This window comes from Hordeum vulgare, chromosome 2H (genome assembly GCF_904849725.1).
Source record: "Hordeum vulgare subsp. vulgare chromosome 2H, MorexV3_pseudomolecules_assembly, whole genome shotgun sequence".
In the NCBI taxonomy this organism is placed as follows: domain Eukaryota; kingdom Viridiplantae; phylum Streptophyta; class Magnoliopsida; order Poales; family Poaceae; genus Hordeum; species Hordeum vulgare.
The window spans coordinates 1,531,758-1,554,321 of NC_058519.1; the positions used below are offsets into that span (position 1 = coordinate 1,531,758).

Consider the following 22,564-nt stretch of genomic DNA (forward strand, 5'->3'; position numbering starts at 1 on the left):
GCCGCTCCCTTGATGTGTACTTAATTGTGTTGGAGAATCTTTACATTACATTTACTATAGGTTATCTCTGTTGAGACAGGAGTATAGGACAACACTAATTTTGTCGTTCTTTTCCGAACTCTCATTTTTTTGGTGACTAAACTACTAGTTTAATTTAAAGTCAATACAAATTATTGGCACCCACAAATGCAGGTTCTTGATAAAAAAAACCTGTGAGAATATCCTGATAGAACAAGATGGTCAGTGTTCTTAACGAATATTTATTTTTCATGCAGTTAATAATGTTCGTGTATGAGCTCATACATGTGTTTTCTCATTTGCAGAAATTTTTCTGATATTGTCTTAGAAAGAGCAACGTGGATGGATATATTATCATTTTCAATATCTGATCATATGTGATTATGTGAAACATCTGGGTCACATGCGTTGCACTATGTCTGGAGCAGAATAATGTCCTCATGCTCGCTTTTGTGTTAGACTGAAGATTATTACTGTGAAGTACCATGAGAATTCAATTTTTATGGTAAATGTCGTCTTATGTAAAGCTAGTATTAAGGTTTGGAAATTATTAGTGTCGACAATCATGCAAATTCAGTCCTCGCATGTTAACCTGCTGTTATTTCTTTACATACAGTACTTCATATGGTATATACTTAGTAATTTACTAGCAAAAGAGCCCGTGCGTTGCACCGGGAGCATGTACAAATAAAACGTCAGACCCTAGTCCTAGGAAACAGTGAGCTCCTCCGCGTTCATTGGAACATCCCCGATGTACGCATCTGAAATTCAGCCCCACGAGACAGGGGATAATTTTCGGTTTATCCTTTAAATGCACCTTCCCGCTGTAGTTATTTAGGCTTCTTGTTGATATTTCAGGAAACATGTGATCCTATATATACTGATCGAAATCAGTATAAAAGAGCGAGGTGGGTTTACGTAACATGAAAAAAAGAGGTGCATCCTTGCTGCTAATAAAGAGATAAAAGGTTCTAAAAAGAGAGGAAGAAGAGGTGCATCCTTGCTGCTAATAAAGAGAGAAAAGGTTCCTAAAAAAAGAGGGAGAAAAAAAGTGTTGGAATGGAGGTTCAAACCCAGTTCTCCTTGGTGAAAGCCACGCGCTCGAGCCACTACGCCAGAGACATGGTTATGATAAATGAGGATCTCGGGCTTTAAGAATCGTGTGAGACAACAGATTTGACAAGGAAAAAACCGAATCTTTTTCCTCACTTATGGGTGGCATGGTGGGTAATTTGAGCTCGTGCGTTGCAACGGAAGAGAAAATAACACATGCTCTGAACGTAATATATTTTCACATGACATCACATTTGTGTTGCCGGCGATGGCCTTAGTGTTCACACAACGAAAACGCGTTAGAATGTACAGTCACTCGGAATAAGATGAGAAATATGTTGTTTCTTCCCACGAGGTTTTCCAAATGTGTGCATGTGTGGTTAACGATGTTTTTTTCTCTCAATTTGGTTTTAATTTAATGAATGTTTATTGCAATTCGTATCGTCGTCGGAAATAGAGAAAAAAAAGACCGTGCACTACAGATTAAGTTTGCACCAAAAATAATATTTAAGAAGTATTCAACAGTTAAAAATAACATCCTATTTAAATTCTACACATTTTTTTAATCAAATTTCATATATAACATGTAAAGAAGGTAGAGTATCTGATAGGAATGAACATCCCATATAACGCCAATAATTGCTATTGCGAGAGCATCAAATAATCATATTTACGGCATTTAAATGAGTATGAAACATAAACAATAGACATTTTCAGAATACCACATATAAAGAAGGTATTAAAATATTAATTAAGGTTGCAACCAAAATATAATTATAAAAATATGTTAGATTTGAATTGCTGGTTTAAATGATATGAATATTTCGAAAAACATTTTGAACCTGCTCCTACACCCACAAAAAATCAAAGAGAAAAGATGACAAAAATAAAAAAGCTAAAACATTTTGAATCTGCTCCTACACCCACAAAAAATCAAAGAGAAAAGAGGGCAAAAATAAAAAAGCTAAAACATTTTGAATCTGCTCCTACACCCATCAAAAAATCGAACAGAAAAGAGGGCAGAAATAAAAAAGCTAAAACATTTTGAATCTGCTACTACACCCATCAAAAAATCAAAGAGAAAAGAGGGCAAAATAAAAAAAGCATGGATGGAATTCGAACCCAGGTTGTCTGGCTAGACGCGCACCAGTCGAACCACCACAACACCTTTGCAGTCATGATAATATTTAGGATTGCCTGCTCTTAACCAACCCAAACAGCCGGTGTGAACGGACGAACGGCATGGTGGGTAATTATTCGCAAATTCAAGGGTATATATTATGACGTACGGCAGAAGCAATATCTCCTTTATTATTAGGTAAAGATTGATATTTTGTTACAAATACAGTTCATGCATTCTCATGCCTTAGCCAATCTATCAATAACGTCATGATTTATATTCTTTGTACAGTATGTATCTATACTTTGTATGATAACATGATAGCTATTAGACTAGATTGAACTTCCGAAGGGCATGTTTACTAGATGTGGTACATAAATACCATTAATTATTCTTATTGTTGTATGTTCAGCAAAGGACAACTTACTAGCAAAAGTTATAACTAATTTATTTATATCCCATTTTGCTTTCTTTGCAGAACAACTTCTACGTGCGGATTCTAAAGGTAGCCACCACAAGGATAAACTACAGCAACAGAGAAAGCAAGGAGCTATTCAGCATGTAGAAACTACAAATTATATAGATATATTTCAACTAATTTGGGACATATGTATTTTTTTTATAGACGATGTATACAATTGAGTATATAAAATACCACTGCTTTTAGTAAAGCAAAGTTATTATTTTGCGGGATGCCATAATTTTTTTTGAATATTTTCTCATATGTAAATGAGAGTCAAATTGCTTTATATAAGAAAGTAATTTTATTAAGTGCAATTGAGATGCTCGCTTGGATCCATCTTATTGCTGAATTAAATGTATCTAGCACTAAATACATCTATATATATATCCATTTCAGTGATAAATACTATAGACCGGAGGTTGTTAAAAACTTATACAACGAAAGAGAATATACGAAATTGCATGTAGCATTAATTTATTGATGCGTATCTAGGTGAACAAGGACACTGCTAGACGTCTCATATCCGTATAGACATGCTTTGTAGGGACGCTCTTAAAATGTCTCGTTTTCATGTAGACACGCTTTCTATTCGTCTCAATGGTGTTTGAGGCGGTCCGTAAGGAGACGTTCCAAGGACGCCTTAATGAGCGACTCTAAAATCCGCTAGAGATGATTTATTGCGCCTCTAACATCTACATTGAGCGCCTCTACATGGCTATTTTGTTGTAGTGAACATGACCAATATAAAAAAATTAAACGGGGAATTGCCCGAAAAAACTCTATACAAGTACTATTCATGTTGTATTGTCGTAGAAAATCCCTTGAAGTCAACGGGAATCCTTCCTTGGCCAAACTTTAATACGAGTCATGGTGATATCTGATTCAAAAAAAGTTTCGGAATTTTTGATAATCCAGTGAGCCGCATGAGTATGTAGGCACGCTCATCGACCTCCTGATAACACCCTAGGTGATTTTTTTTTGTCGTGCGGAGATGGAGTGGGGAAGGGAATGACGAGACGAAACAGTGAGGAGAAAGTGACAAATAACAATCTACTCCCTCATTTCCGGTTTATAGAGCTCAAATCTGAAATCTCATCAACCAAGATGAATTGTGAGTGGATGACACTAGTTTTAACTAGTCAATGAAATATTTCTCACATATTCAATTTTGGAAGCAATAAATGTAGCATCCTTCCTTTCATTGGACTTGCATGGTGCATGTAGAAAAAGATGCATGCATAGCCTATAATTTCTTTCTCTTATCTCTATGAATTAAATATGACGTGAGACTCAAAGCACTTTAACTTAAGTAGACTCAAAATGAGCATAATATAAAGAAAATCTGAAATTTTCGAGATGAACCCTATAAACCGAAAAGGAGAGTGTATTTACCTATCCCACCGCCCCCCGTCATGTGCCCATCATCTCGTTGTATGATTCCCCTACATTTGGGTTAGTTATATTTTGCATCAAAATTTTATCATGTACTCCCTCTGTACCTAACTAGTTCTCCCCAACTACAATTATTTAGGTACAAATGGAGTAATTGACTAACAAAACGAAAGAAAAAAATGTTGATTTATATTTGAAGATAATTTTCAAATGAAGAAGTGCTCTACATGAAAAGGTTCCATAGTGTTGACATGAACATCTTTGAAGTTTGGACCATTGTCGTCCGATCTCATCTTGAAGGCTGAAACTATGCTTAAAGTTCTAAATTTCATATTGAGAATACCGTTCGGCTGATTAAGCCCCCAAGACGACCTCATATGAGAAAATAATCTACACGGTTGTCTTCATCTTATCGAAACGGATGGGTTTGATATAAAAACTCATCCTAATCCAAGGTTGTATGCCGAAATTGCATGCATAACTGTGCGATGTTGTCCGAAAAAACATCCCAGACATATGGGATATCATCCGGGAAGGCAACAGAAGATTGAAGCCGAAACCAGATGATTTGGGATAGGTCCGAGATGATCAGAGAATCATGTGGATTGGAGTACAGGCGTTCGGATAAGTTTTTTCTGCTGCAGATGTTAGAAAACAGCCCGAAAACATCTCAAGACGGACTCCAATCGAAAAATGTCCCACATTAAAGTTGTTCGTCTCATCGAAATGGTTAAATTTTCTTTTGGGCTCATCTTCATCGGAGGTCATTTTTGGCCTGTAATACCCAAAAACCGAACTGCTATCTTAGACTTACCTAACTCCGAGTTCGGTTAATTTTGGAAAGATTTGGACATGATTTGAAGTTTTTTTCTTGTATGAAAGTCCAGATGCCTCATAAGTAGATGAGAGGTGACGGCTGATTGAACAACACACAGTCGAGCAAATCAATCTACTACTTTTTCGTGTTCGTCTACCTTTTATCCCTCTCCCATGTATCTTCTTCTTGTTCTTCATCGTTCTTCAAGATTGGAGGGCAGCGAATCCACGAGGTCCTCGGGGTGATCAAGCCGACCTAGGGCAGCCATAGCCGCCACGCACCCTGACAGGGTCCCTCCCGGGCATGTGGTGTCTTAGGTCCTCAAAAGCACTCGCCGGATTGCTTGCATACAGCGGTTCCACACATGTCTCCTTCGACGTGAGTTGCGGTGCATCACCCCCGGTGTTGGGGGTACACGGTGATGTGTTTGTGTGAGAACAAACCCAACAAAGTAGAATGCAGAAGAAGCCATACTGGCAATCTCGACCAAGGTACTAGTAGGACCGATAATATTATCAGCGTGCCTGCAACATTACTCACTGCAATCCAGACCCGCTTCTTCCCTCCATTTATACTTCATTGATACGTCCCAAACATATCTATAATTTCTACTTGTTCCATGATCTTTTGGATGACATTGTTATATGTTTTGCTACAGTTTTATATCTTTTTATACATATTTGGACTAACCTACTAACTCAGTGCACCCAGTGTTAGTTTATGTCTGCTGATGTCTTTTTTGCACGGACTTTTACCCAAATTTCCAAAGCCCCAAAAATCCCGAGAAAAATATATCAAAATTAGCATGGCGGAAGCTTCCAGAGCACCAAAGGTGGGCCAGAGGGGAGCCAGGCATCGCCCAGGCGGCCTCACTGCGCGGCCTGGCCCCTGGCCACGCCCACAGGTTGCCTAGGTGGGGCCCACCTCCTCTGGTGCCCTACCTTAGCTCCTATTTTTACCCCCGTCGGGGAAATGCTGATTTCGGAACCCTTTTCTCCAGAAGCAATTCCGATCTCCGCCGCCATCGTCAACAAGTTTCGGGGGACCAGAATTCCTGTGTCGGCACCCTGCCGGGACGGAGAAGTGCCCCCGGATTCATTTCCATCGACGTTGCTTCCTCCCTTCATGAAGCGGGAGTAGTTCCTCCTCGGGGCTGAGGTCTGCTACAGTAGCTATGTGGTTAATTCTCTCTCCCATGATGTGATATTGATTGTGATCATAGGCTATGTTAATCAAGGATGATCCCATGATGTTTACCCTTCTTCTATGTATTGGATTGATGTACTCACTTGATCTTATCTAGTATAATCCCCGAGACCATGGTGACAGCGGTCTATTGGACATGGATTAGAAGAATATTTTCATGAGTGATTTCCTCTTTTGTGTATTGATTGAAGATTGAGAGTATCTTGGTGCTTGTCTTTGACTATCCTTGAGAACTACGAACTCTGAGGTGTGCTTTGTAGCCCTACATAATTCTCGTCCTCTCTTGATCACAAAGGAATGACCTCCGAGTACATCTCTATTTCATGTTTTAGTGGAAATACCATGTGATTAGACTATGTTAATGTTGTTGGGAGTTGCCACTAGTGAAAGTATGAAGCCTAGGCCTTGTTTCTCACCATTGTTACACTGTTTATGCTCATTTTTGTCACTTGCTACCTTGCTGCCATTTTTATTTCAGATTTACAATACCTTGTTTTACCATCCATATCACTTGCCTTTTAACATAACTTCGTCGAACTAGTGCACCTATTCAACTGACAATTGTATTAGGTGTGTTGGGGACACAAGAGACTTATTGTATCTTAATTGCAGGGTTGCTTGACAGAGACCATCTTCAACCTCTACTTCCCTGAGTTCGATAAACCTGAGGTCATCCACTTGAGGGAAATTGTTGTTGTCGTACAAACCTCTGCGTTTGGGCCCAACATAGTCTGCAAGAATAGAAGCGTGCATAGACATCATTCACCCATTAGTGAAAGTAAAGTTATACTTCCTCCATGAAAAATTAGTTGGCACTCCAAGAGATGTACTAGCATTGAAATAAGTCTAGATACACCGTTTGACCGTCAACTAATTTTGAATGGAGCGAGTATAACAAAAACTCACCTTTTTTCCTGTGGGGGTGGCTAAGCCACCCTTGCCATCTTGAAGAAGATCCATGACTTCAACCTGTAGATGCACATCACTGCAGATCTCCACTTGCTCTCATGCCCAAGAAGAAGAGGTAAATCCTCCAAAGCCTCTAAACAATCAGTACAGTCGGCAACTGGCATGGTTGACAAGCACTCGACACACGCATATATGTTGTATGTGCAAGTTGTGCAAGAGATTCATGGGGAATAAAGGGGGCCATTGCCCCCAACTCTAGAAAAACTCTTGAGTGTACCATAATTATTAGGTTTGGATATCAAAGATTTCTCAGAATTCATGCATAACTTATCTTCTTAGAATTCATGCAAGTATCTCTAGTTACGTTTTTTTTGCCAAGTGTCAAACGAGTTAGGGGAATCTGCTGCCATCTTCGCCAAATATATGATCAATCAATTGTCAGCCTTGTTGAATACATTGTTGCAGTAGGCAGGCACCTGAGAACCATTGACCTTAACGACAACTTTGTTCTAGGTCGAGTGAGATAGAATATCACGGTGAATGAATGCTAAGCTACAAAGTTCATAGAACATGTACGCCCTCTTCCTTGATGGCCATACCACCTGTGCATCCTGGAAGGCTTCATTGAGATATTCCTTGCGTGTAGATGCATCTATACCAGGACGACAATGCCCCATCCATATACTCCGCTCCCTCATGAACCGATAACCTTTCCATAAAACAGATGTGGGGAGGAGGACACCATGTTGGGCAGCCCCGTGGACAGCTCCTCCAAGCTCTTTTGGTAGCTGTTGGGCTCTGTGTAATTCCCATCACATTCGCAAGACTCCGGTGAGAACAACAAATCAAGGGTAGCCACTTCTAGTATCTTCATTTTTGCGGTAGTAAAGAAATTGCTAGTTAATTCACCATTCCATTCAGAATGATTGTACATGAACATTTTAAACAAACATTCTGCAAATTGAGTTGGTCGTAGGAACCAAATTAAATTAGGTAGAACATATAAAGGCACATCTAAAAAACCAAAACTTTGTTTTTGTGTTTTGTATAACACAATGTAGATCATCTTTAGTAAAATATGGATCGGAATGTGTGGAGCAAAGGGCAAGATGCTAATTTCAATAATTGTTTGGAACATGACATACAGAGTGTAACTGCAATATGCATGAGCGTCAGAACAACAGTCATAGACAAATTCAGTAGTAATCATGGCACTTTTGGCTGCACAAAAAAAATCCAGCAAGGAATCATCTTAATAGACAGTCTTGTCTTTGCTAGAGTCGCAACAATCAGGAAGTTAAAATCAAGCATATACCAACAACTATAGGTCATTGGGAAATCAGGAGCATTGTACACTAATTCAACTAAGATTTTCCATCTTCCCAGGAAGTGAAATCAGTTGCTCATTAGTGTGCTCAAAAAGCTTTAGTCCAGAATGATGTAGCTACACATGCATTAGTTCTGCTTATCTAGGGGAACCATTCATTAAAACAGTGCAATATTGTAAATGAGAGTTGAGGGGACAAGGATGATAAGTTATGCTTGCACTTTGAGAAATCTTTGATATTCAAGCAAATAATATTTTGGTACACTTAAGAGTTTTCCTAGAGTAGGGGGGCAATGGCCCCCTTTGCCCCATGATGCTCTACCACTATATATGTGCACCTTACAGGTAATGACAATGATCATAAACTTCACACAGTTGGATCTGAAGAGGCGTCGAGCAAAGACAAAGAACCAGAACGGTAGCTCGCGAGGGTGAGGTGGGTTGTGGGCGGCTGGAGATCGATGAGATAGCTATTTTGAACTTGGCAAGGTGAGTGAAAGAGTAAGGGGTCGGTAAGATGATGGGAGGGGCTACCGTGCTAGGGCCAGGAGGAGAGAGTGGGAGATGGCGGTGGCGTCCTTCCACTCGGTAGGGGTTGTTTGAGGTGTGGGGAATCTGAGATGGGTGGGTGACAACGGTGATCTGGTGTAGGGATAAGGAATCTTAGGGTATCTACTATGTGGATCTTGGGTGGGAAACATATAGTAAAGCGGCCATCATCTGCCTTTTTATTAAACTAAAGTTATTATATGCATGCTGTCATTAGTGTTGGATGTTTCCACTTGTTGTTACCATCACTCTAAATTTCTGCATGCACTCCTTACGTAATCTTACCATATTTTTTCATATCCATGTTAGTTATTGCACACAATCATGTTGAACATGTACGGAAAAAGAGGAGAGTTTTGCACAACAATATAATGTCATGGAGACATCACTCCAGGGCAGGTGCAATAACAGATGCCCCCCCTCCAGATTGTAATCCAGAGGAAGATAGTTATTCGGAGGAGGATTCAGAGGGAGCTAACTACTCCTATTTACCCGTTAAGGTGTTTTCTCTCACTTGGCATGCTAATGTTGGTCATGTCATGCATATGGCACCTTGCATTGCTTACTATTGACATCAATATATATCATTTGCTTAGTTTAGACATGTTTTGTAATGCCACATATTTATTTTCCATATCATATATATGAATTATGCAATGCCATCTTGTTTAGCTAGGCATAATATATATGAAAAATGAAATGCCATCATGTTTAGCCAAGCATCATATCTGTGAATTATATCATACCATTCCTTTTTCTATTATGTATTCCATTCATTGACAATGTTTGTACATTCAACTACTCTTCATGTGAATCAACCATTTGAGTGGGTGATGGAAAAAATCTAGAGTGAAAACAAGGTCTTTAGAGCATACAATGCTACATGTCGAAGCATATATCCTGACGGTTACAAATAGCTCCTCAAAGGAGGATTCAGAGATAGATGACCAGTCATACCCCCTCCCCCCCCCCCACCCGTATCAGTAGCACTGGTTCCATAGGAGCGCTACTGCTATTGCACTTAGCAGTAGCGCTTTTCCCCAACCAGTGCTGCTACTACAGCTGCTTTCGGTGGCCTCATTTGGCCCCTTTTAACAGTAGCACTAGTTCCAGGGAAGCGCTACTGCTATGGAACTTAGCAGTAGCGCTTTTTACAGTCCCGCACTACTACTACAGATATTGTGGGTGGCTTCGTTGGGCCCGTTTAATAGTAGCGCTGCAAATGCATCCAGCGCTACTGCTACGGATGTTAGCAGTAGCGCGTAGTGTTTCTAGCGCTACTGCTAAGAGCAAGTACAATAAGGTGACATAAGCAGGCTATAAGGATTACAATATTATATTCTTGCTTAGTTGGAGGAGAGAGAGGAGGAGAGAGAAGAGAAGCGGACTCTTGGTGAGTAGCCAGCTGCAACACGAGACCCAAGACACTTTGTGAGATTGTAAGATGCGTCAACTATTACTAAAGTAGTACACATCTAAAACTTACTATTATATATGCCGGTATTAGGTTGGCCCTATATGACATGGCAACTCCTTATAGTTGATTGTTGGTTGTATTATTAACCATGCTCTAAGTAGCAGCAACGCGTGATGTTTTCCAACGCTACTACTAGGCTCCTACCTATAAGGTTTTCCGTACTAGTGTTGTGTCGTTCTGCACTTTAAGCGGCGGTGCTCACCACAAGGATCAGTCAGCCCCTCCCACAAGAGACCCTAATTAAGTGTCCTCTCCGACCACGACTTCCTAGGTCAGGCGCCAGCACCGGCTCCTCAGACTACCCACAATGAAAGTAACATAGGTAATAACATAAGTGTCACCTAAGCAAAAGGTATCATGTGGCAACTAATAAATGAAAAAAGAAAGAAATTGAGTAACTTAGCATGTTACTACCTTTATGAGTAACATAGCGGATACCAAGGCAAGATAAGTCTATAGCCTAATAAATGATAGGCTTAATGTTACTATCGCTATGTTACTGTCTATTGTGAAGGTAGTAACTTAAACAAATAACATATGTATGTTACTACTCTATGTTATTTTTCGTCGTGAGTAGTCAAGGAGACCACAAGGACACTGATCGGCTAGTACGCGGTGTGTCCTGGTGAAATTGCACGCCGGCTGGTCCACCATGGCATTGGCTCAACAGTGCATATGGTATTTTCTTCTTCCTGATGTTCAACCCATAAGAATGATGGTGCAGGTGTGTGCTACAACGTGTTCACGTGCTTGGAAGAAATAGTTTTCTGTTATTTTTTTATATGTTATTTGTTTCGCTACTCCTAACCTAAGTGTGTGTTCTATTAAGAGATTATGCATGCATATATATATGAGTAATGAGGCCAACTTTACAGTACGACTCCAAAAGGACGTCCGATTTGGTCAGATTTTGTCCGTTTGGCGGCAATGGGTTCGCACATGTCCGCTTCTGTCCGTTGGGTCGTACATGCGCCCACCGCGCGGCTGCATCCCAAATCATGTCTGTGTTGGATGTAATTACAAAAAATAGAAAAACTTAAATAAAAAGTAAATAAACACACTGAAAAAACTTAAAACATAAAATTAAGGGTCATGACCACAAAACAGCCCAGTTTCACCGTCGTTGACATAATTAACATATAAAAAACCGTCGATGCCGTGGTTGTCGCCGTCTTCAGTGGCCGCCGGTGTCATCTTCAGTGGTCGACGTACGCCAGCGGCGTCCAGAGGTGGGTCGGCGGTCCATGGTGAAGGGAGCAGGCGCGGAGGCTCGGCGCGGTAGCGATGCGGCCTCCTCCTTCACGGAGCCGCGGCGGTGTCCCGACGAGGAGCCAGCCTCGCGGTCGTGCTTCCCCTTGCGACCGTAGTTCCAAAGCCCCATGGCTGCGAGGCGGCCGGCCGACGAGTTCGAGGCTAGGGTTTGGGGTGTTGGGTTTCGAGGAGGCCGCGGGGTCTAGTGGGAAGTGTGGACGACGACCGGTCAACGGCTTCTTCATTTAAAAAGGACCGCGACCGTTCCCTGGGCGGATGACGGGCGGGCCCGGCTGCTCGTGCGTATTTATGTGGGCGGGTGAGAGGTAAGTGGCCGCCTACCACGCGGCCCTGACACGGACAAGCGCGCGTACGTTTGCTGTCCGACGCGACCCAAACCCCGCGCAAGTTTGCGCTCGAAATGGGTCGCACCGGACACAAAACGAACAAGATGGGTCTGGGTCGTCTCGTCCTAGGCCGACCGGTTTGTTTCTTTTACCCCAAACGGACAGGGTCGGACAGGATGGGGTCACGCGATGGAGTTAGGCTGAATTGTTCTCCGGTGTCTGTCTTCCAATTAATTAGTTCGTTCACATATGGACTGTCATGTATAAATTTTGTTTGTGCTGAGCCATCTTGTCTTTGAAGTAAGATTATGCAGCAACATATGATCGACAAAGTTTCTTTGTAACCCGTCGTACTTTCTCCGTTCGGAAATACTTGTCCTAAAAATATATAAAATAGATATATCTATAAATAAAATAAATCTAGATACATCTATATTTAGGATAAGTATTTTCAGATGGAAGAAGTACCATTTATCTGCACCATTGGTGTTTTATGGAGACCTGTGCCACCACTACCTATTTACTCTAGTGCAGAATAATTAGACAGAGAGGCAGCAGGGGCTACATGAATAGTATGAGATTCCTCCAACAGATCACTGTCCACGGCTTCCATGCTCTGTTCTATTCCTGCTATAGATTGGCGCAATTGCAGGCTCGTGTCACTATAAAAGGTTGATATCTGGGACCCACAGGTCACTGTTTATTGATTGAGATAGCACACCTTTTGTTCACCTCACTGACCAAGAATTGATGAGAATCTCGTTGTCACATGATCACCCAACACCCATGGCCACTAGCTCCCCACACCGGACTGTTTGGCTTCATGGCTTAGAGTTAGTTTAGTTTAGTTTGAGCTCAACTAATTTAAAAAAATTCAAATAAAAGGGTTAGTTTGGGTTAGATGCATTTAACTCATTTAAAAAAAATTAACCCATTCAAAAAATGTTTATTTGGATTACTTATCCTTGGGATCACTAAAAAACATCTTTATAGGACAGGAAATAGGATCCAAATTAACCAAATGATGACTACATGCATCATCAAGATGACAGTCCTCTTTTTCAAAACAAAATGATTAAAAAAGAATATTTATTATCAGTCTAGCCATGTCATCCCAACAACTCTTTGATTAAAATTAGTCCAGGGTTAAAATTTAACTTTAACCTCTAACTGAATAAAAGTATCAAACATGGCACTGAATTAAGTCTATCCATTCTTCTACACCCTTTCTGTCAAGAAAAGAACAAAAGAAGAGTGCCTTATGTGATTATTTATGTGTAAGCTAGAACTCGTGAACTTATATATAGATTGTTTGTAAAGAGAGAAGCGTGAGAAAGCCGGTGATGTACAGTCTTGACAGAGACTGTACTGTGCACGCATGTGAGAGAGTGAGGAGCGATAGAGGCAAAATTCATTGTTGTGACCTTTTCGTGAATGTTAAGCATCCCGGTAAAAAAAATCGAATACATTTTTGTTATCCTATGAGCCTTTGACGGTAGGGTATAACAACCTACCGCCGTGAACTTTAACGATAGGAAATGACCTACCACAATATCTAGCATGGGAGGTCTGAATTTACTATGTGATAATCTAGTCTCACCTGAGGACAGAGAGGAGTCTCAGGAGGGCTTACAGATAGATCAGCATCCCAATGCTACACTACATGAGGGTGCCGAAAATACGACTGGTTATATGGACCAGGAGTATGTTTCTGAAAAACCAAAACGCACTTATAAAAGGAGGGTCTATACTGTCTCTGCAAGTCGTAGGAGTGCTCGATTCAAGACTGCTAAAAAATTCCATGATGAAATATGAAAGGAATGTTTTGGAACAGCAGAGGTCTGAGAGACTTGGCTAAAATACGATTCCTTGCAGAAACAACTTTACATCATAATCTTGATTTCATCGCGCTGATGGAGACAGGTAGGGATAATTTTACATCGCAATTTCTAAAGTCTCTTTCGGGAGGTGTTGAATTCGATTGGCATTGTCTCCCACCAAGAGGAAGATCCGGAGGGATCTTACTTGGTGTTCGGTGTCATACACTCCAAGTTCGAGAAGTAGTGCTTTGGGAGTTCTCCGTAAAATTTCGAATTAGAACTAAGGAGGATGGGTTCCAATGGGCTCTGGTTGCGGTTTATGGGGCTGCACAAGCAGAGCAAAAGCCAGCTTTTCTGGCTGATTTGGTTCGAATTTGCGATGACACTTTACCACTAGTGGTTGGTGGTGATTTTAATATCATCAGGAGAGCTGATGAGAAGAACAATGATAACTTTGATGGCAGATGGCCTTTTATGTTCAACACAATTATAGAGAGTCTCAATCTACGAGAGATTGATCTCTCAGGTAGGAAATTTACTTGGGCCAATTCTCTACCTAATCAAACTTTCGAAAAGTTGGACAGGGTACTTACGAGTGTTGACTGGGAACAAAAGTTCCCGTTAGTCACTGTATGTGCACTTCAAAGGGCGATACCTGACCATACACCTCTCCTACTAGATTCTGGCCAGGCCACTCACAAAGGGAAAAGTGATGCTTTCTCTTTTGAATCAAGCTGGTTCACACGTGAGGGGTTTGTCGACATAATCTCTAGGGAATGGAACAAGTATGCGGGTGGGAACTCTAGTGTTGATGTCTGGCAAAATAAGATACGACATCTTAGACAATTTCTGAGAGGTTGGGCTAAGAATATATCTGGGGTCTATCGAGAGGAGCAAGAGAGATTGCTCAAATTAATAGATACTCTAGATCGTCAGGCAGAAACTCGCATGCTGGATGACCAAGAGAGGGCTTTAAAGCACGAGTCTGAACATAGAGTCCGGATCCTTCTTCGCGAAGAGGAAATGAAATGGGATGTCCGAGCGAAAGTTAGGGCAATTGTCCAGGGGGATGATAATACTAAATTTTTCCATTTGATTGCAAACGGCAAACATCGGAAAAAGAGGATTATTCAACTTGAGCAAGATGAGGGTACAATAGTAGGTCATGAGAATCTAAAGTTGTACATCACAAACTACTATAAAAGGTTGTTTGGTGCTACGTCTCATAGTTTTGTGTCTATGGACGAGCATCAGACCGCGGATATTCCTCAGATCGGACAAGCCGATAATGAGTCTTTATCTGCTCCATTCCTAGAGAAAGAGGTGCTACAGACGATTCAGGGTATGAAAAACGGTAAAGCGCCGGGGCCAGATGGGTTCCCGACTGAGTTTTATAAGAGATGTTGGCATATTATTAAGAAAGATCTTATGGCAATGTTTCACGATTTGTTCTATGGACACTTACAACTCTTTCATCTTAATTTTGGTACCGTCACACTGCTACCAAAAAAAGAGGGTGCCTCGCGTATTGAACAATTTCGCCCCATATGTCTGCTTAATGTTAGCTTCAAAATTTTCACAAAGGTGGGGACAGATAGGTTAACTAAGATGGCACATTCTGTGGTGCAATCTTCGCAGACGGCCTTCATGCCTGGCAGAAATATTCTCGAAGGGGTGGTTGTTCTCCATGAAACCCTTCACGAATTACATTCCAAGAAGCTTAACGGAGTCTTATTTAAGGTAGACTTCGAAAAGGCATACGACAAGGTCAAATGGTCTTTCTTGCAACAAACTCTACGCATGAAGGGGTTTTGCGAGATTTGGCAAAAGCACATCGATCATTTTATACGAAAGGGTAGTGTCGGTATTAAAGTGAATGATGATGTTGGTCATTTCTTTCAGACACTAAAGGGTCTTAGGCAGGGAGATCCTATGTCACCGATTCTATTTAACATCGTAGCAGATATGTTAGCGCTCATGATCAGAAGGGCAAATGAAAAAGGGTTAGTAGGGGGACTAGTACCACATCTAGTAGATGGGGGTGTTTCCATCCTACAATATGCGGATGACACAATCCTTTTTATGGAACATGATCTCAACAAAGCCAGAAACATGAAGTTAATATTATGCTTATTCGAACAGCTATCTGGGCTGAAAATAAACTTCTTTAAAAGTGAACTCTTCTGCTTTGGAGAAGCAAAAGAAGAACAACTTACTTATAATCAACTTTTTGGTTGTGAGAGTGGTTCACTACCATTTACGTACTTAGGGATCCCTATTCATCACCGAAAATTATCCATAAAGGAATGGAAGTGCATCGAGGATCGGTTTGAGAAAAAGTTGAGCTGCTGGAAGGGCAAGCTACTATCCTACGGAGGACGGTTGGTTTTAGTTAACTCAGTGTTGACAAGTATGCCAATGTTCCTTCTATCCTTTTTCGAAGTACCAGTTGGGGTGCGCAAAAGGTTGGATTTTTACAGATCAAGATTTTTCTGGCAGAGTGATGAGGTCAAGACCAAATATAGGCTAGCTCGATGGGATATTATTTGTAGACCCAAAGATCAGGGAGGGTTGGGGCTTGAAAATTTAGAGGTTAAGAACAGGTGTCTGCTCAGCAAGTGGCTCTTCAGGCTATCTGTGGAATCAGAAGGTATGTGGGTACAAATTCTGAAGAACAAGTATCTACAGCAAAAAACCTTGGCCCAGGTCATTGTGAGACCTGGAGATTCACCTTTTTGGAAGGGTATCATGAAGACAAAAATAGCCTTTTTTAACAGGACTAGATTCATTATCGGAAATGGTGAAACTACTAGATTCTGGGAGGATACCTGGCTAGGTGACGAACCTCTGGCTCTTCAATATCCGCAGCTGTATCACATTGCCCAACGCAGACAGACGACTGTTGCGGCAGTGTCACGTGGGATGCCTCTCAACATACAGTTTCGCAGATCCTTGATAGGAAATAGATGGGTCAGATGGCTACATCTAGTCAGAAGGCTAATGGATGTTAATCTTTCTGATGACCCGGATAGGATTGTGTGGAAACTCACTTCCAATGGGAAGTTTACCATGAAATCGATGTATGACCATGTTATTGACAGTTCAGTCATTCCAAAATCTTCACATATTTGGAACGTCAAGGTTCCCCTTAAGTTAAAAATCTTTTTGTGGTTTGTCCACAAAGGAGTTGTTCTAACTAAGGATAACTTGGCTAAGCGTAATTGGAAAAGAAATCGAAGATGTACCTTTTGTCAGACGTTTGAAACTATCAAGCACCTCTTTCTGGACTGCCCTATGGCTAAAGTATTATGGCGCTCAATCCATATAGCCTTTAACATAACCCCGCCGACTAGTATTAACATGTTATTTGGGACATGGCTTGACGGGGTTAATATCCGGTTTGCTAAATTAATCCGAGTAGGAACTTCGGCACTTTTATGGGCTATATGGAATTGCAGAAATGACCTAGTTTTTAACAGACAACAATCCATTAACTTTTTGCAGGTCATCTTCAGGGCTACCGCATTGAACCGCATGTGGTCCTTACTCATTCCTGTGGAAACCAGGGAGCCTTTGGTTACTTGGTGTGCCCGATGGGAGATGGTAGCTCAGGCTATCTTCAGCCGATATGGATGGCGACATGCTGATAGAGTAGGGAATTAGTCAACTACTCCTATCCACATATTTGGCTTGGGCGTTCATCGCCTTGTAATTTATTTTAATTTCACTTTTCGACTTTGTACTCACTTCAGATCTTTTCAGTTTTTTAATATAATGGCTGTATGCATCACTCGATGCAGAAGCCGGGGCGTGGCCTCCTTTTCGAAAAAAAAAACCAAAGGAGCTGACGGTAGCATACGTAACCCTATCGTCAAGTGGTTCGGCGGTAGGCATACGGACCCACTGTGTCCATAACTTAGAATTCCTTTTAGCATAGACGTGCAATCTTATCGTCAGGGATCTCGACGATAGTATATCCTACCATCAAGGACTCGACCGTAGCAAGAGGGTCAGATCCGAAAAAAATTCTCAACCGAAAGTCAGATCTGGTTTAACATTCGCGAAAAGATTAGAAGAGTGAATTTGGCGGCTAGAGATGCATGCAAGCGAGAAAGAGCGAGGGGACAGAGACAGCGCGTGGGATGATTAAGTTTTTAAGCGCCTGGCGCCAAAAGTTGTGCACGCATCCACATGAAACATTGGGACCCATCCCCAAAACCTTGTAATCTAAATCCCGTGTTCGTGTGTGTAGCTTTGCTGCTCGACGTAGGTAGGCTTTGTTGCTGCTCCGACTCAATTCCTGACTAGCCCTGACAAGCCCTTGTTGTCGACGCTCTGCGCACGGGGGAAAGGAATCGATCGAACGCTCAAAAAACATTCAGATGATTCCTTAATTATTTAGCAAACACAATGGTACAACCAAGCAGACTTTGATCAGCCCTAGTAGCTAGCTAATTAACTCTCGTTCTGATCTCTGTTGGTACAATCTCTAAGTGAGCACGCAATGGCCGCTTCATGACAGTGAAGAACTCGACATGCGGTTCGAGATCGACGGCGAGCTCGCCTTCTCCCTCCCTCCACCGGAACTCCCTCACGAGGTTGGCGACGAAGTAGCTTAAGTGCAGCATGGCGACACCCCTACCAGGACACATCCTCCGACCACCACCGAAAGGCATCATTTTGATGGTGCCGTCGGTTCCTTGGGAAGCATCCTCCTTGCACTTGCACGCCAGAAACCGTTGTGGCTTGAACTCGTCAGGGTTATCATCCCACGCCGTCGTGTCTCGTGCGATGGCCGCCAGTGGGAAGTACACCTTGGTGCCCGCCGGAATACGCTCGCCGTCGTGAACCACATTGTCCTCTTCCATCACCTGCCTGAACGCAAAAGACGTCGGCGGATGCAGCCGGAGCGCCTCCATGATCACAGCGTTGAGGTACTCCAGCTTCCCAAGGACGTCCTCGCTGACTTCCTCGGCGTCCGCGCACACGAAGGCATCGATCTCCCTCCGGAGGGCTTCCTGTATCTCTCGGTGCTTCACCAGGTTGGCCATGATCCACTGCAGTGCCGAGGCCGTAGTTTCTGTTCCGGCACCAAGGAACTCGGAGCACATGCCCACGAGTTCACCGTCGGACAGCCTTCTTTGTTGCCGCCTTGGTTTGTTAGCTTGGTCGTCCGGCACCAGGAGGTCGATGAGCGTGTCCACGTACACCGTCGGCTCGCCGGATTTCGGGCGCCGGCCGCGACGGGAGTCGATGAGCGGTAGGTACGTCTCCTCCTGTTGCTGCCGCAGGAAGGCTAGCTTCTTCCACCGATTGCGATAAACAAGCCTGGTCACCGCCGGGAGCTTGGCGTGCGCGAACACGCGCGCCGTAGCCAGGGACTTGACGAGGTCACTCTGGGCGTCGGCCATGGCACGGAGGCGGCCTGTGTCGATGCCATCCCCGAAACACATGGTGGCGACGAGGCCAAACATGGCGTAGCGGATGCTCTCGGCCGCGTGGACCACGCCCTTGTTCCTCTGCTCGGCGAGGTCGACGACGAGACCATGGAGCGCGGCGCGGCGGGCCGCGGCGTGCCGACGGAGCCGCGCCGGGTGGAGGAGCTCCGACGTGAGGTTGTGACGAATGGCGCGCCAGTGCTGGCCGTAGGGAGCCGAGGTGATGTTCTGGTGTCGACGGCGCGAGAGGATGGCGCTGGGAGAGATGGACGGTGGGCGGTTGGAGAAGCAGCCGCCGGCGCTGCCGCGCACGAGGAGGCTGTGCGCTGTCTCGTGGTCGGTGACGAAGATGCTAGCTGGCTGCGGCTTCCACACCGTGGAGAGCTCCGGTGCTAGAACCGACATGGCCCTCGTGAGGAGAGCTTTGATGTGGGGTGCATGGTGGAGGGCGAGGAAGAGGAGAGCCGCCAATGGAAGCAAGGTGACGAGGAGCAAGTCTGCCATGGCTTGATCTTGAATTCTTGGTGGACTACTTTAATATATGCATGGGCATGGCACGGTGTAGTTGAGCTCCGTAGATGCCATTTTAATGCTATCTTTGGCAGACAGCACTAGTACTACCTTTGATAGATTGTACCAGTGCTGTAGTGCATCTATCGGTCATCATTTAGAGCATCTCCAACCGTCTTCGCCAACTTCAATGGTCAACCAGCACAGCACTAGTACTATCTTCGCCAACTTCAGATCAAACAGTCAGATTCAGAGGGCGTTGATGGTCATCACTTAGAGCATCTTCAATCGTCTGTATGTTTAATCGTTTGTATAAGGGCATCTCCAATAGTTGTATGATCATCGTTGGTAAAATTACCACATAGATGATTTTGATGACATGGCACATAATAAAAGAAAAGAGAGAATGAAACCGTATGAACTTGAAGCAACGGTTCATGCACAAGGTCCGGGGCAAACATGGTTATTTCTTCAATATTTAATTGACCCGCCTAGTTATTTTACATACGGTTAACATACACTCTATTGAAGAGCTTGTATGATGTGCCGTTGATTGATGATGTGGATACTTATACCAACGATTGAACATACGGACTGTTGGAGATGCTCTAAGTATCCACGTCAACAGCCAACAACACATCATACAAGCTCTTTAAGGCTGGTCGTAATGGGAGTATCATAGCTAGTATCATGCATGCCAACTAGACAACTTTGATGATGTGGCATAGAATTAAATGAAGAAAGAGAGAGTTGAGTATCATATCATGATACCGTATCATATTAAATGTTGTGCTACTTTGTGTCTTGCATGTCAATAAATTACCTATTCTATGATACTAACATATAATATTATGCATTACGGATGTGGTATCATATGCATGATACTAGTATAAGCTGGTTGTAATGGGGAGTATCATATACTAGTATCATGCATATCATAGGGTAGTTTATTTATTGCCATGCAAGACACATAGTAGCACATCATTTAATATGATACGGTATCATGATATGATACTCAACCCTCTTTTTTTTCATTTAATACTATGCCACCTCATCGAAAATGCCTAGTTGGCATGCATGATACTACCTATGATACTACCATTAGGGGTAGCCTAATGGAGTGTATGTTAACCGTATGTAAAATAACTAAGCGGGTCCATTAAATATTGAAGAAATGATCGTGCTTGTCTCGGAGCTTATGCCTGAACCATTGCTTTAAGTTCATACGATTTCATTCTCTCTTTTCTTTATTATGTATCATGTTATCAAAATCGTCTATGTGAGAATTTTACCAACGATGATCATACGACTATTGAAGATGCCCATACTCGGTCCCTAACGTGTTCTGACACCACCAATGAAAAACAAACCTTTAGTATCATGACTTTTAGTTTTGGTTGTGCAGCCGGGATTAAGCATTCGGGCCCACTTTTTAGTTCCAATCGTGTTGCAAACCGGGATTAAAGGATCCATGTGGCAGCTGCGTAGCACTCGAGCAGGAGGACCTTTAGTCCCGATCCTGCTGCAAATCGGAACTAAAGAACTCCACATGTTTTTTTGTTAGGTTTTGAAGGGGTTTGGAGGTGTAGGGTTTCAGAGGGGTTTAGCGGTTTTATTTTGTGTTTCTTTTTTTGTTAGAATTAAAGCTCTGTTTTCAACTAGTGTCTGCGTGTCGGCCACCTCTCTGCATCGACGCTAGCTACTAATAGCAATGAAGGTACCGTTACACAATATCGTCATGAATATGAACTGACCTCTCTGCCTCGACGCTAGCTACTAATATTCGACGCTACTACATATAGTACACATTCATGCATATATACAATATCTCTCTCACACGATTTCTAATATCTAATTACCAACATTCCCTATAACTTGTTGATTGTATTCTTCGGTTGGTGATATGAGCTCATCAACGAAGAATCATGTCAATTCTTCTTAAATTGCTCGTATGCGATTCTCCTATAGGAGTTCATCCCGCTTTCGTTGGATCTAATTTAAAGAAGGGGTCAATATGAAACTCAACAAAATTGATGGAAATAAAATAAAATTGTGAATATTGTTTACATACATCAAGTTCTGCAAAATTTCTGCCCGTCTCGCGGGTCATCATGTGAACGAACTCGCAAACGTAGTATCCACATAAGTTATTCCCGTCTAACTGCCTTCGACACTATACGATAATAGAGTACAATCAAAATAATAATCAAGCGTGATAATGGTATTGAAACTATAATCAAAGAGATGCGTGGGCGTAACTAGTACTACTTATAGTGACTGTTCGAAATCACAGCTTCTTTCTTCATTCACCCGGAGTCTTCTTGGTGAACTATTTCCAAACCATGCTCGACAAAGATAATGAATATATAAAGGAGTTATTAATTACATGATATCAGAAAAATGAACGAAAGTTGTCGATATAGTACGATAATGATTGAAATTGTCTCTGGACAATTTGCTACAGGTCCCCCCACGTCTCCATGTCTTTGCATTTCTAGTCCATGACAAGGACGATTCTTGTGTCCAACTGAATGACTAGCAGAATAAAATGGAACCTACGCATGCATAACTCGTCAGTTACACTTAACATCGAGTAATTAGCTAAAACAAAATCTGTTCGAGACAGTATAACACTCACTTGAAGTTGTAAGGGAAAAGTATTTCCCTTTTGGTTTCTTGTTCAATTAACGCCCTTAGCAAGATCCTCCCTGTATCCGCAACGTTATTTTTTACCCTCACTTCATGAACAGTGTTCGGTTAATGAACCCAATGTCATAGATTCATCCTGTTCTGCTTCGGAGGATCTTCATTCTGCATAATATATATAGTAAGGATAATTATACATGCAATAAATGAGCTGAGATAGA

General features: G+C 42.3%; 1 protein-coding gene across 1 annotated transcript; it reads right to left on the reverse strand.

The window, feature by feature from the left end:
- Nucleotides 1–18,116: 18,116 nt before the first annotated feature.
- LOC123429010 (cytochrome P450 89A2-like) lies at nt 18,117–19,749 on the reverse strand. Its single transcript, XM_045113079.1, has one exon. It carries the CDS (start codon nt 19,689–19,691, stop codon nt 18,201–18,203), a length of 1,491 nt encoding a protein of 496 aa, XP_044969014.1. The 5' UTR covers nt 19,692–19,749; the 3' UTR covers nt 18,117–18,200.
- Nucleotides 19,750–22,564: the final 2,815 nt, after the last annotated feature.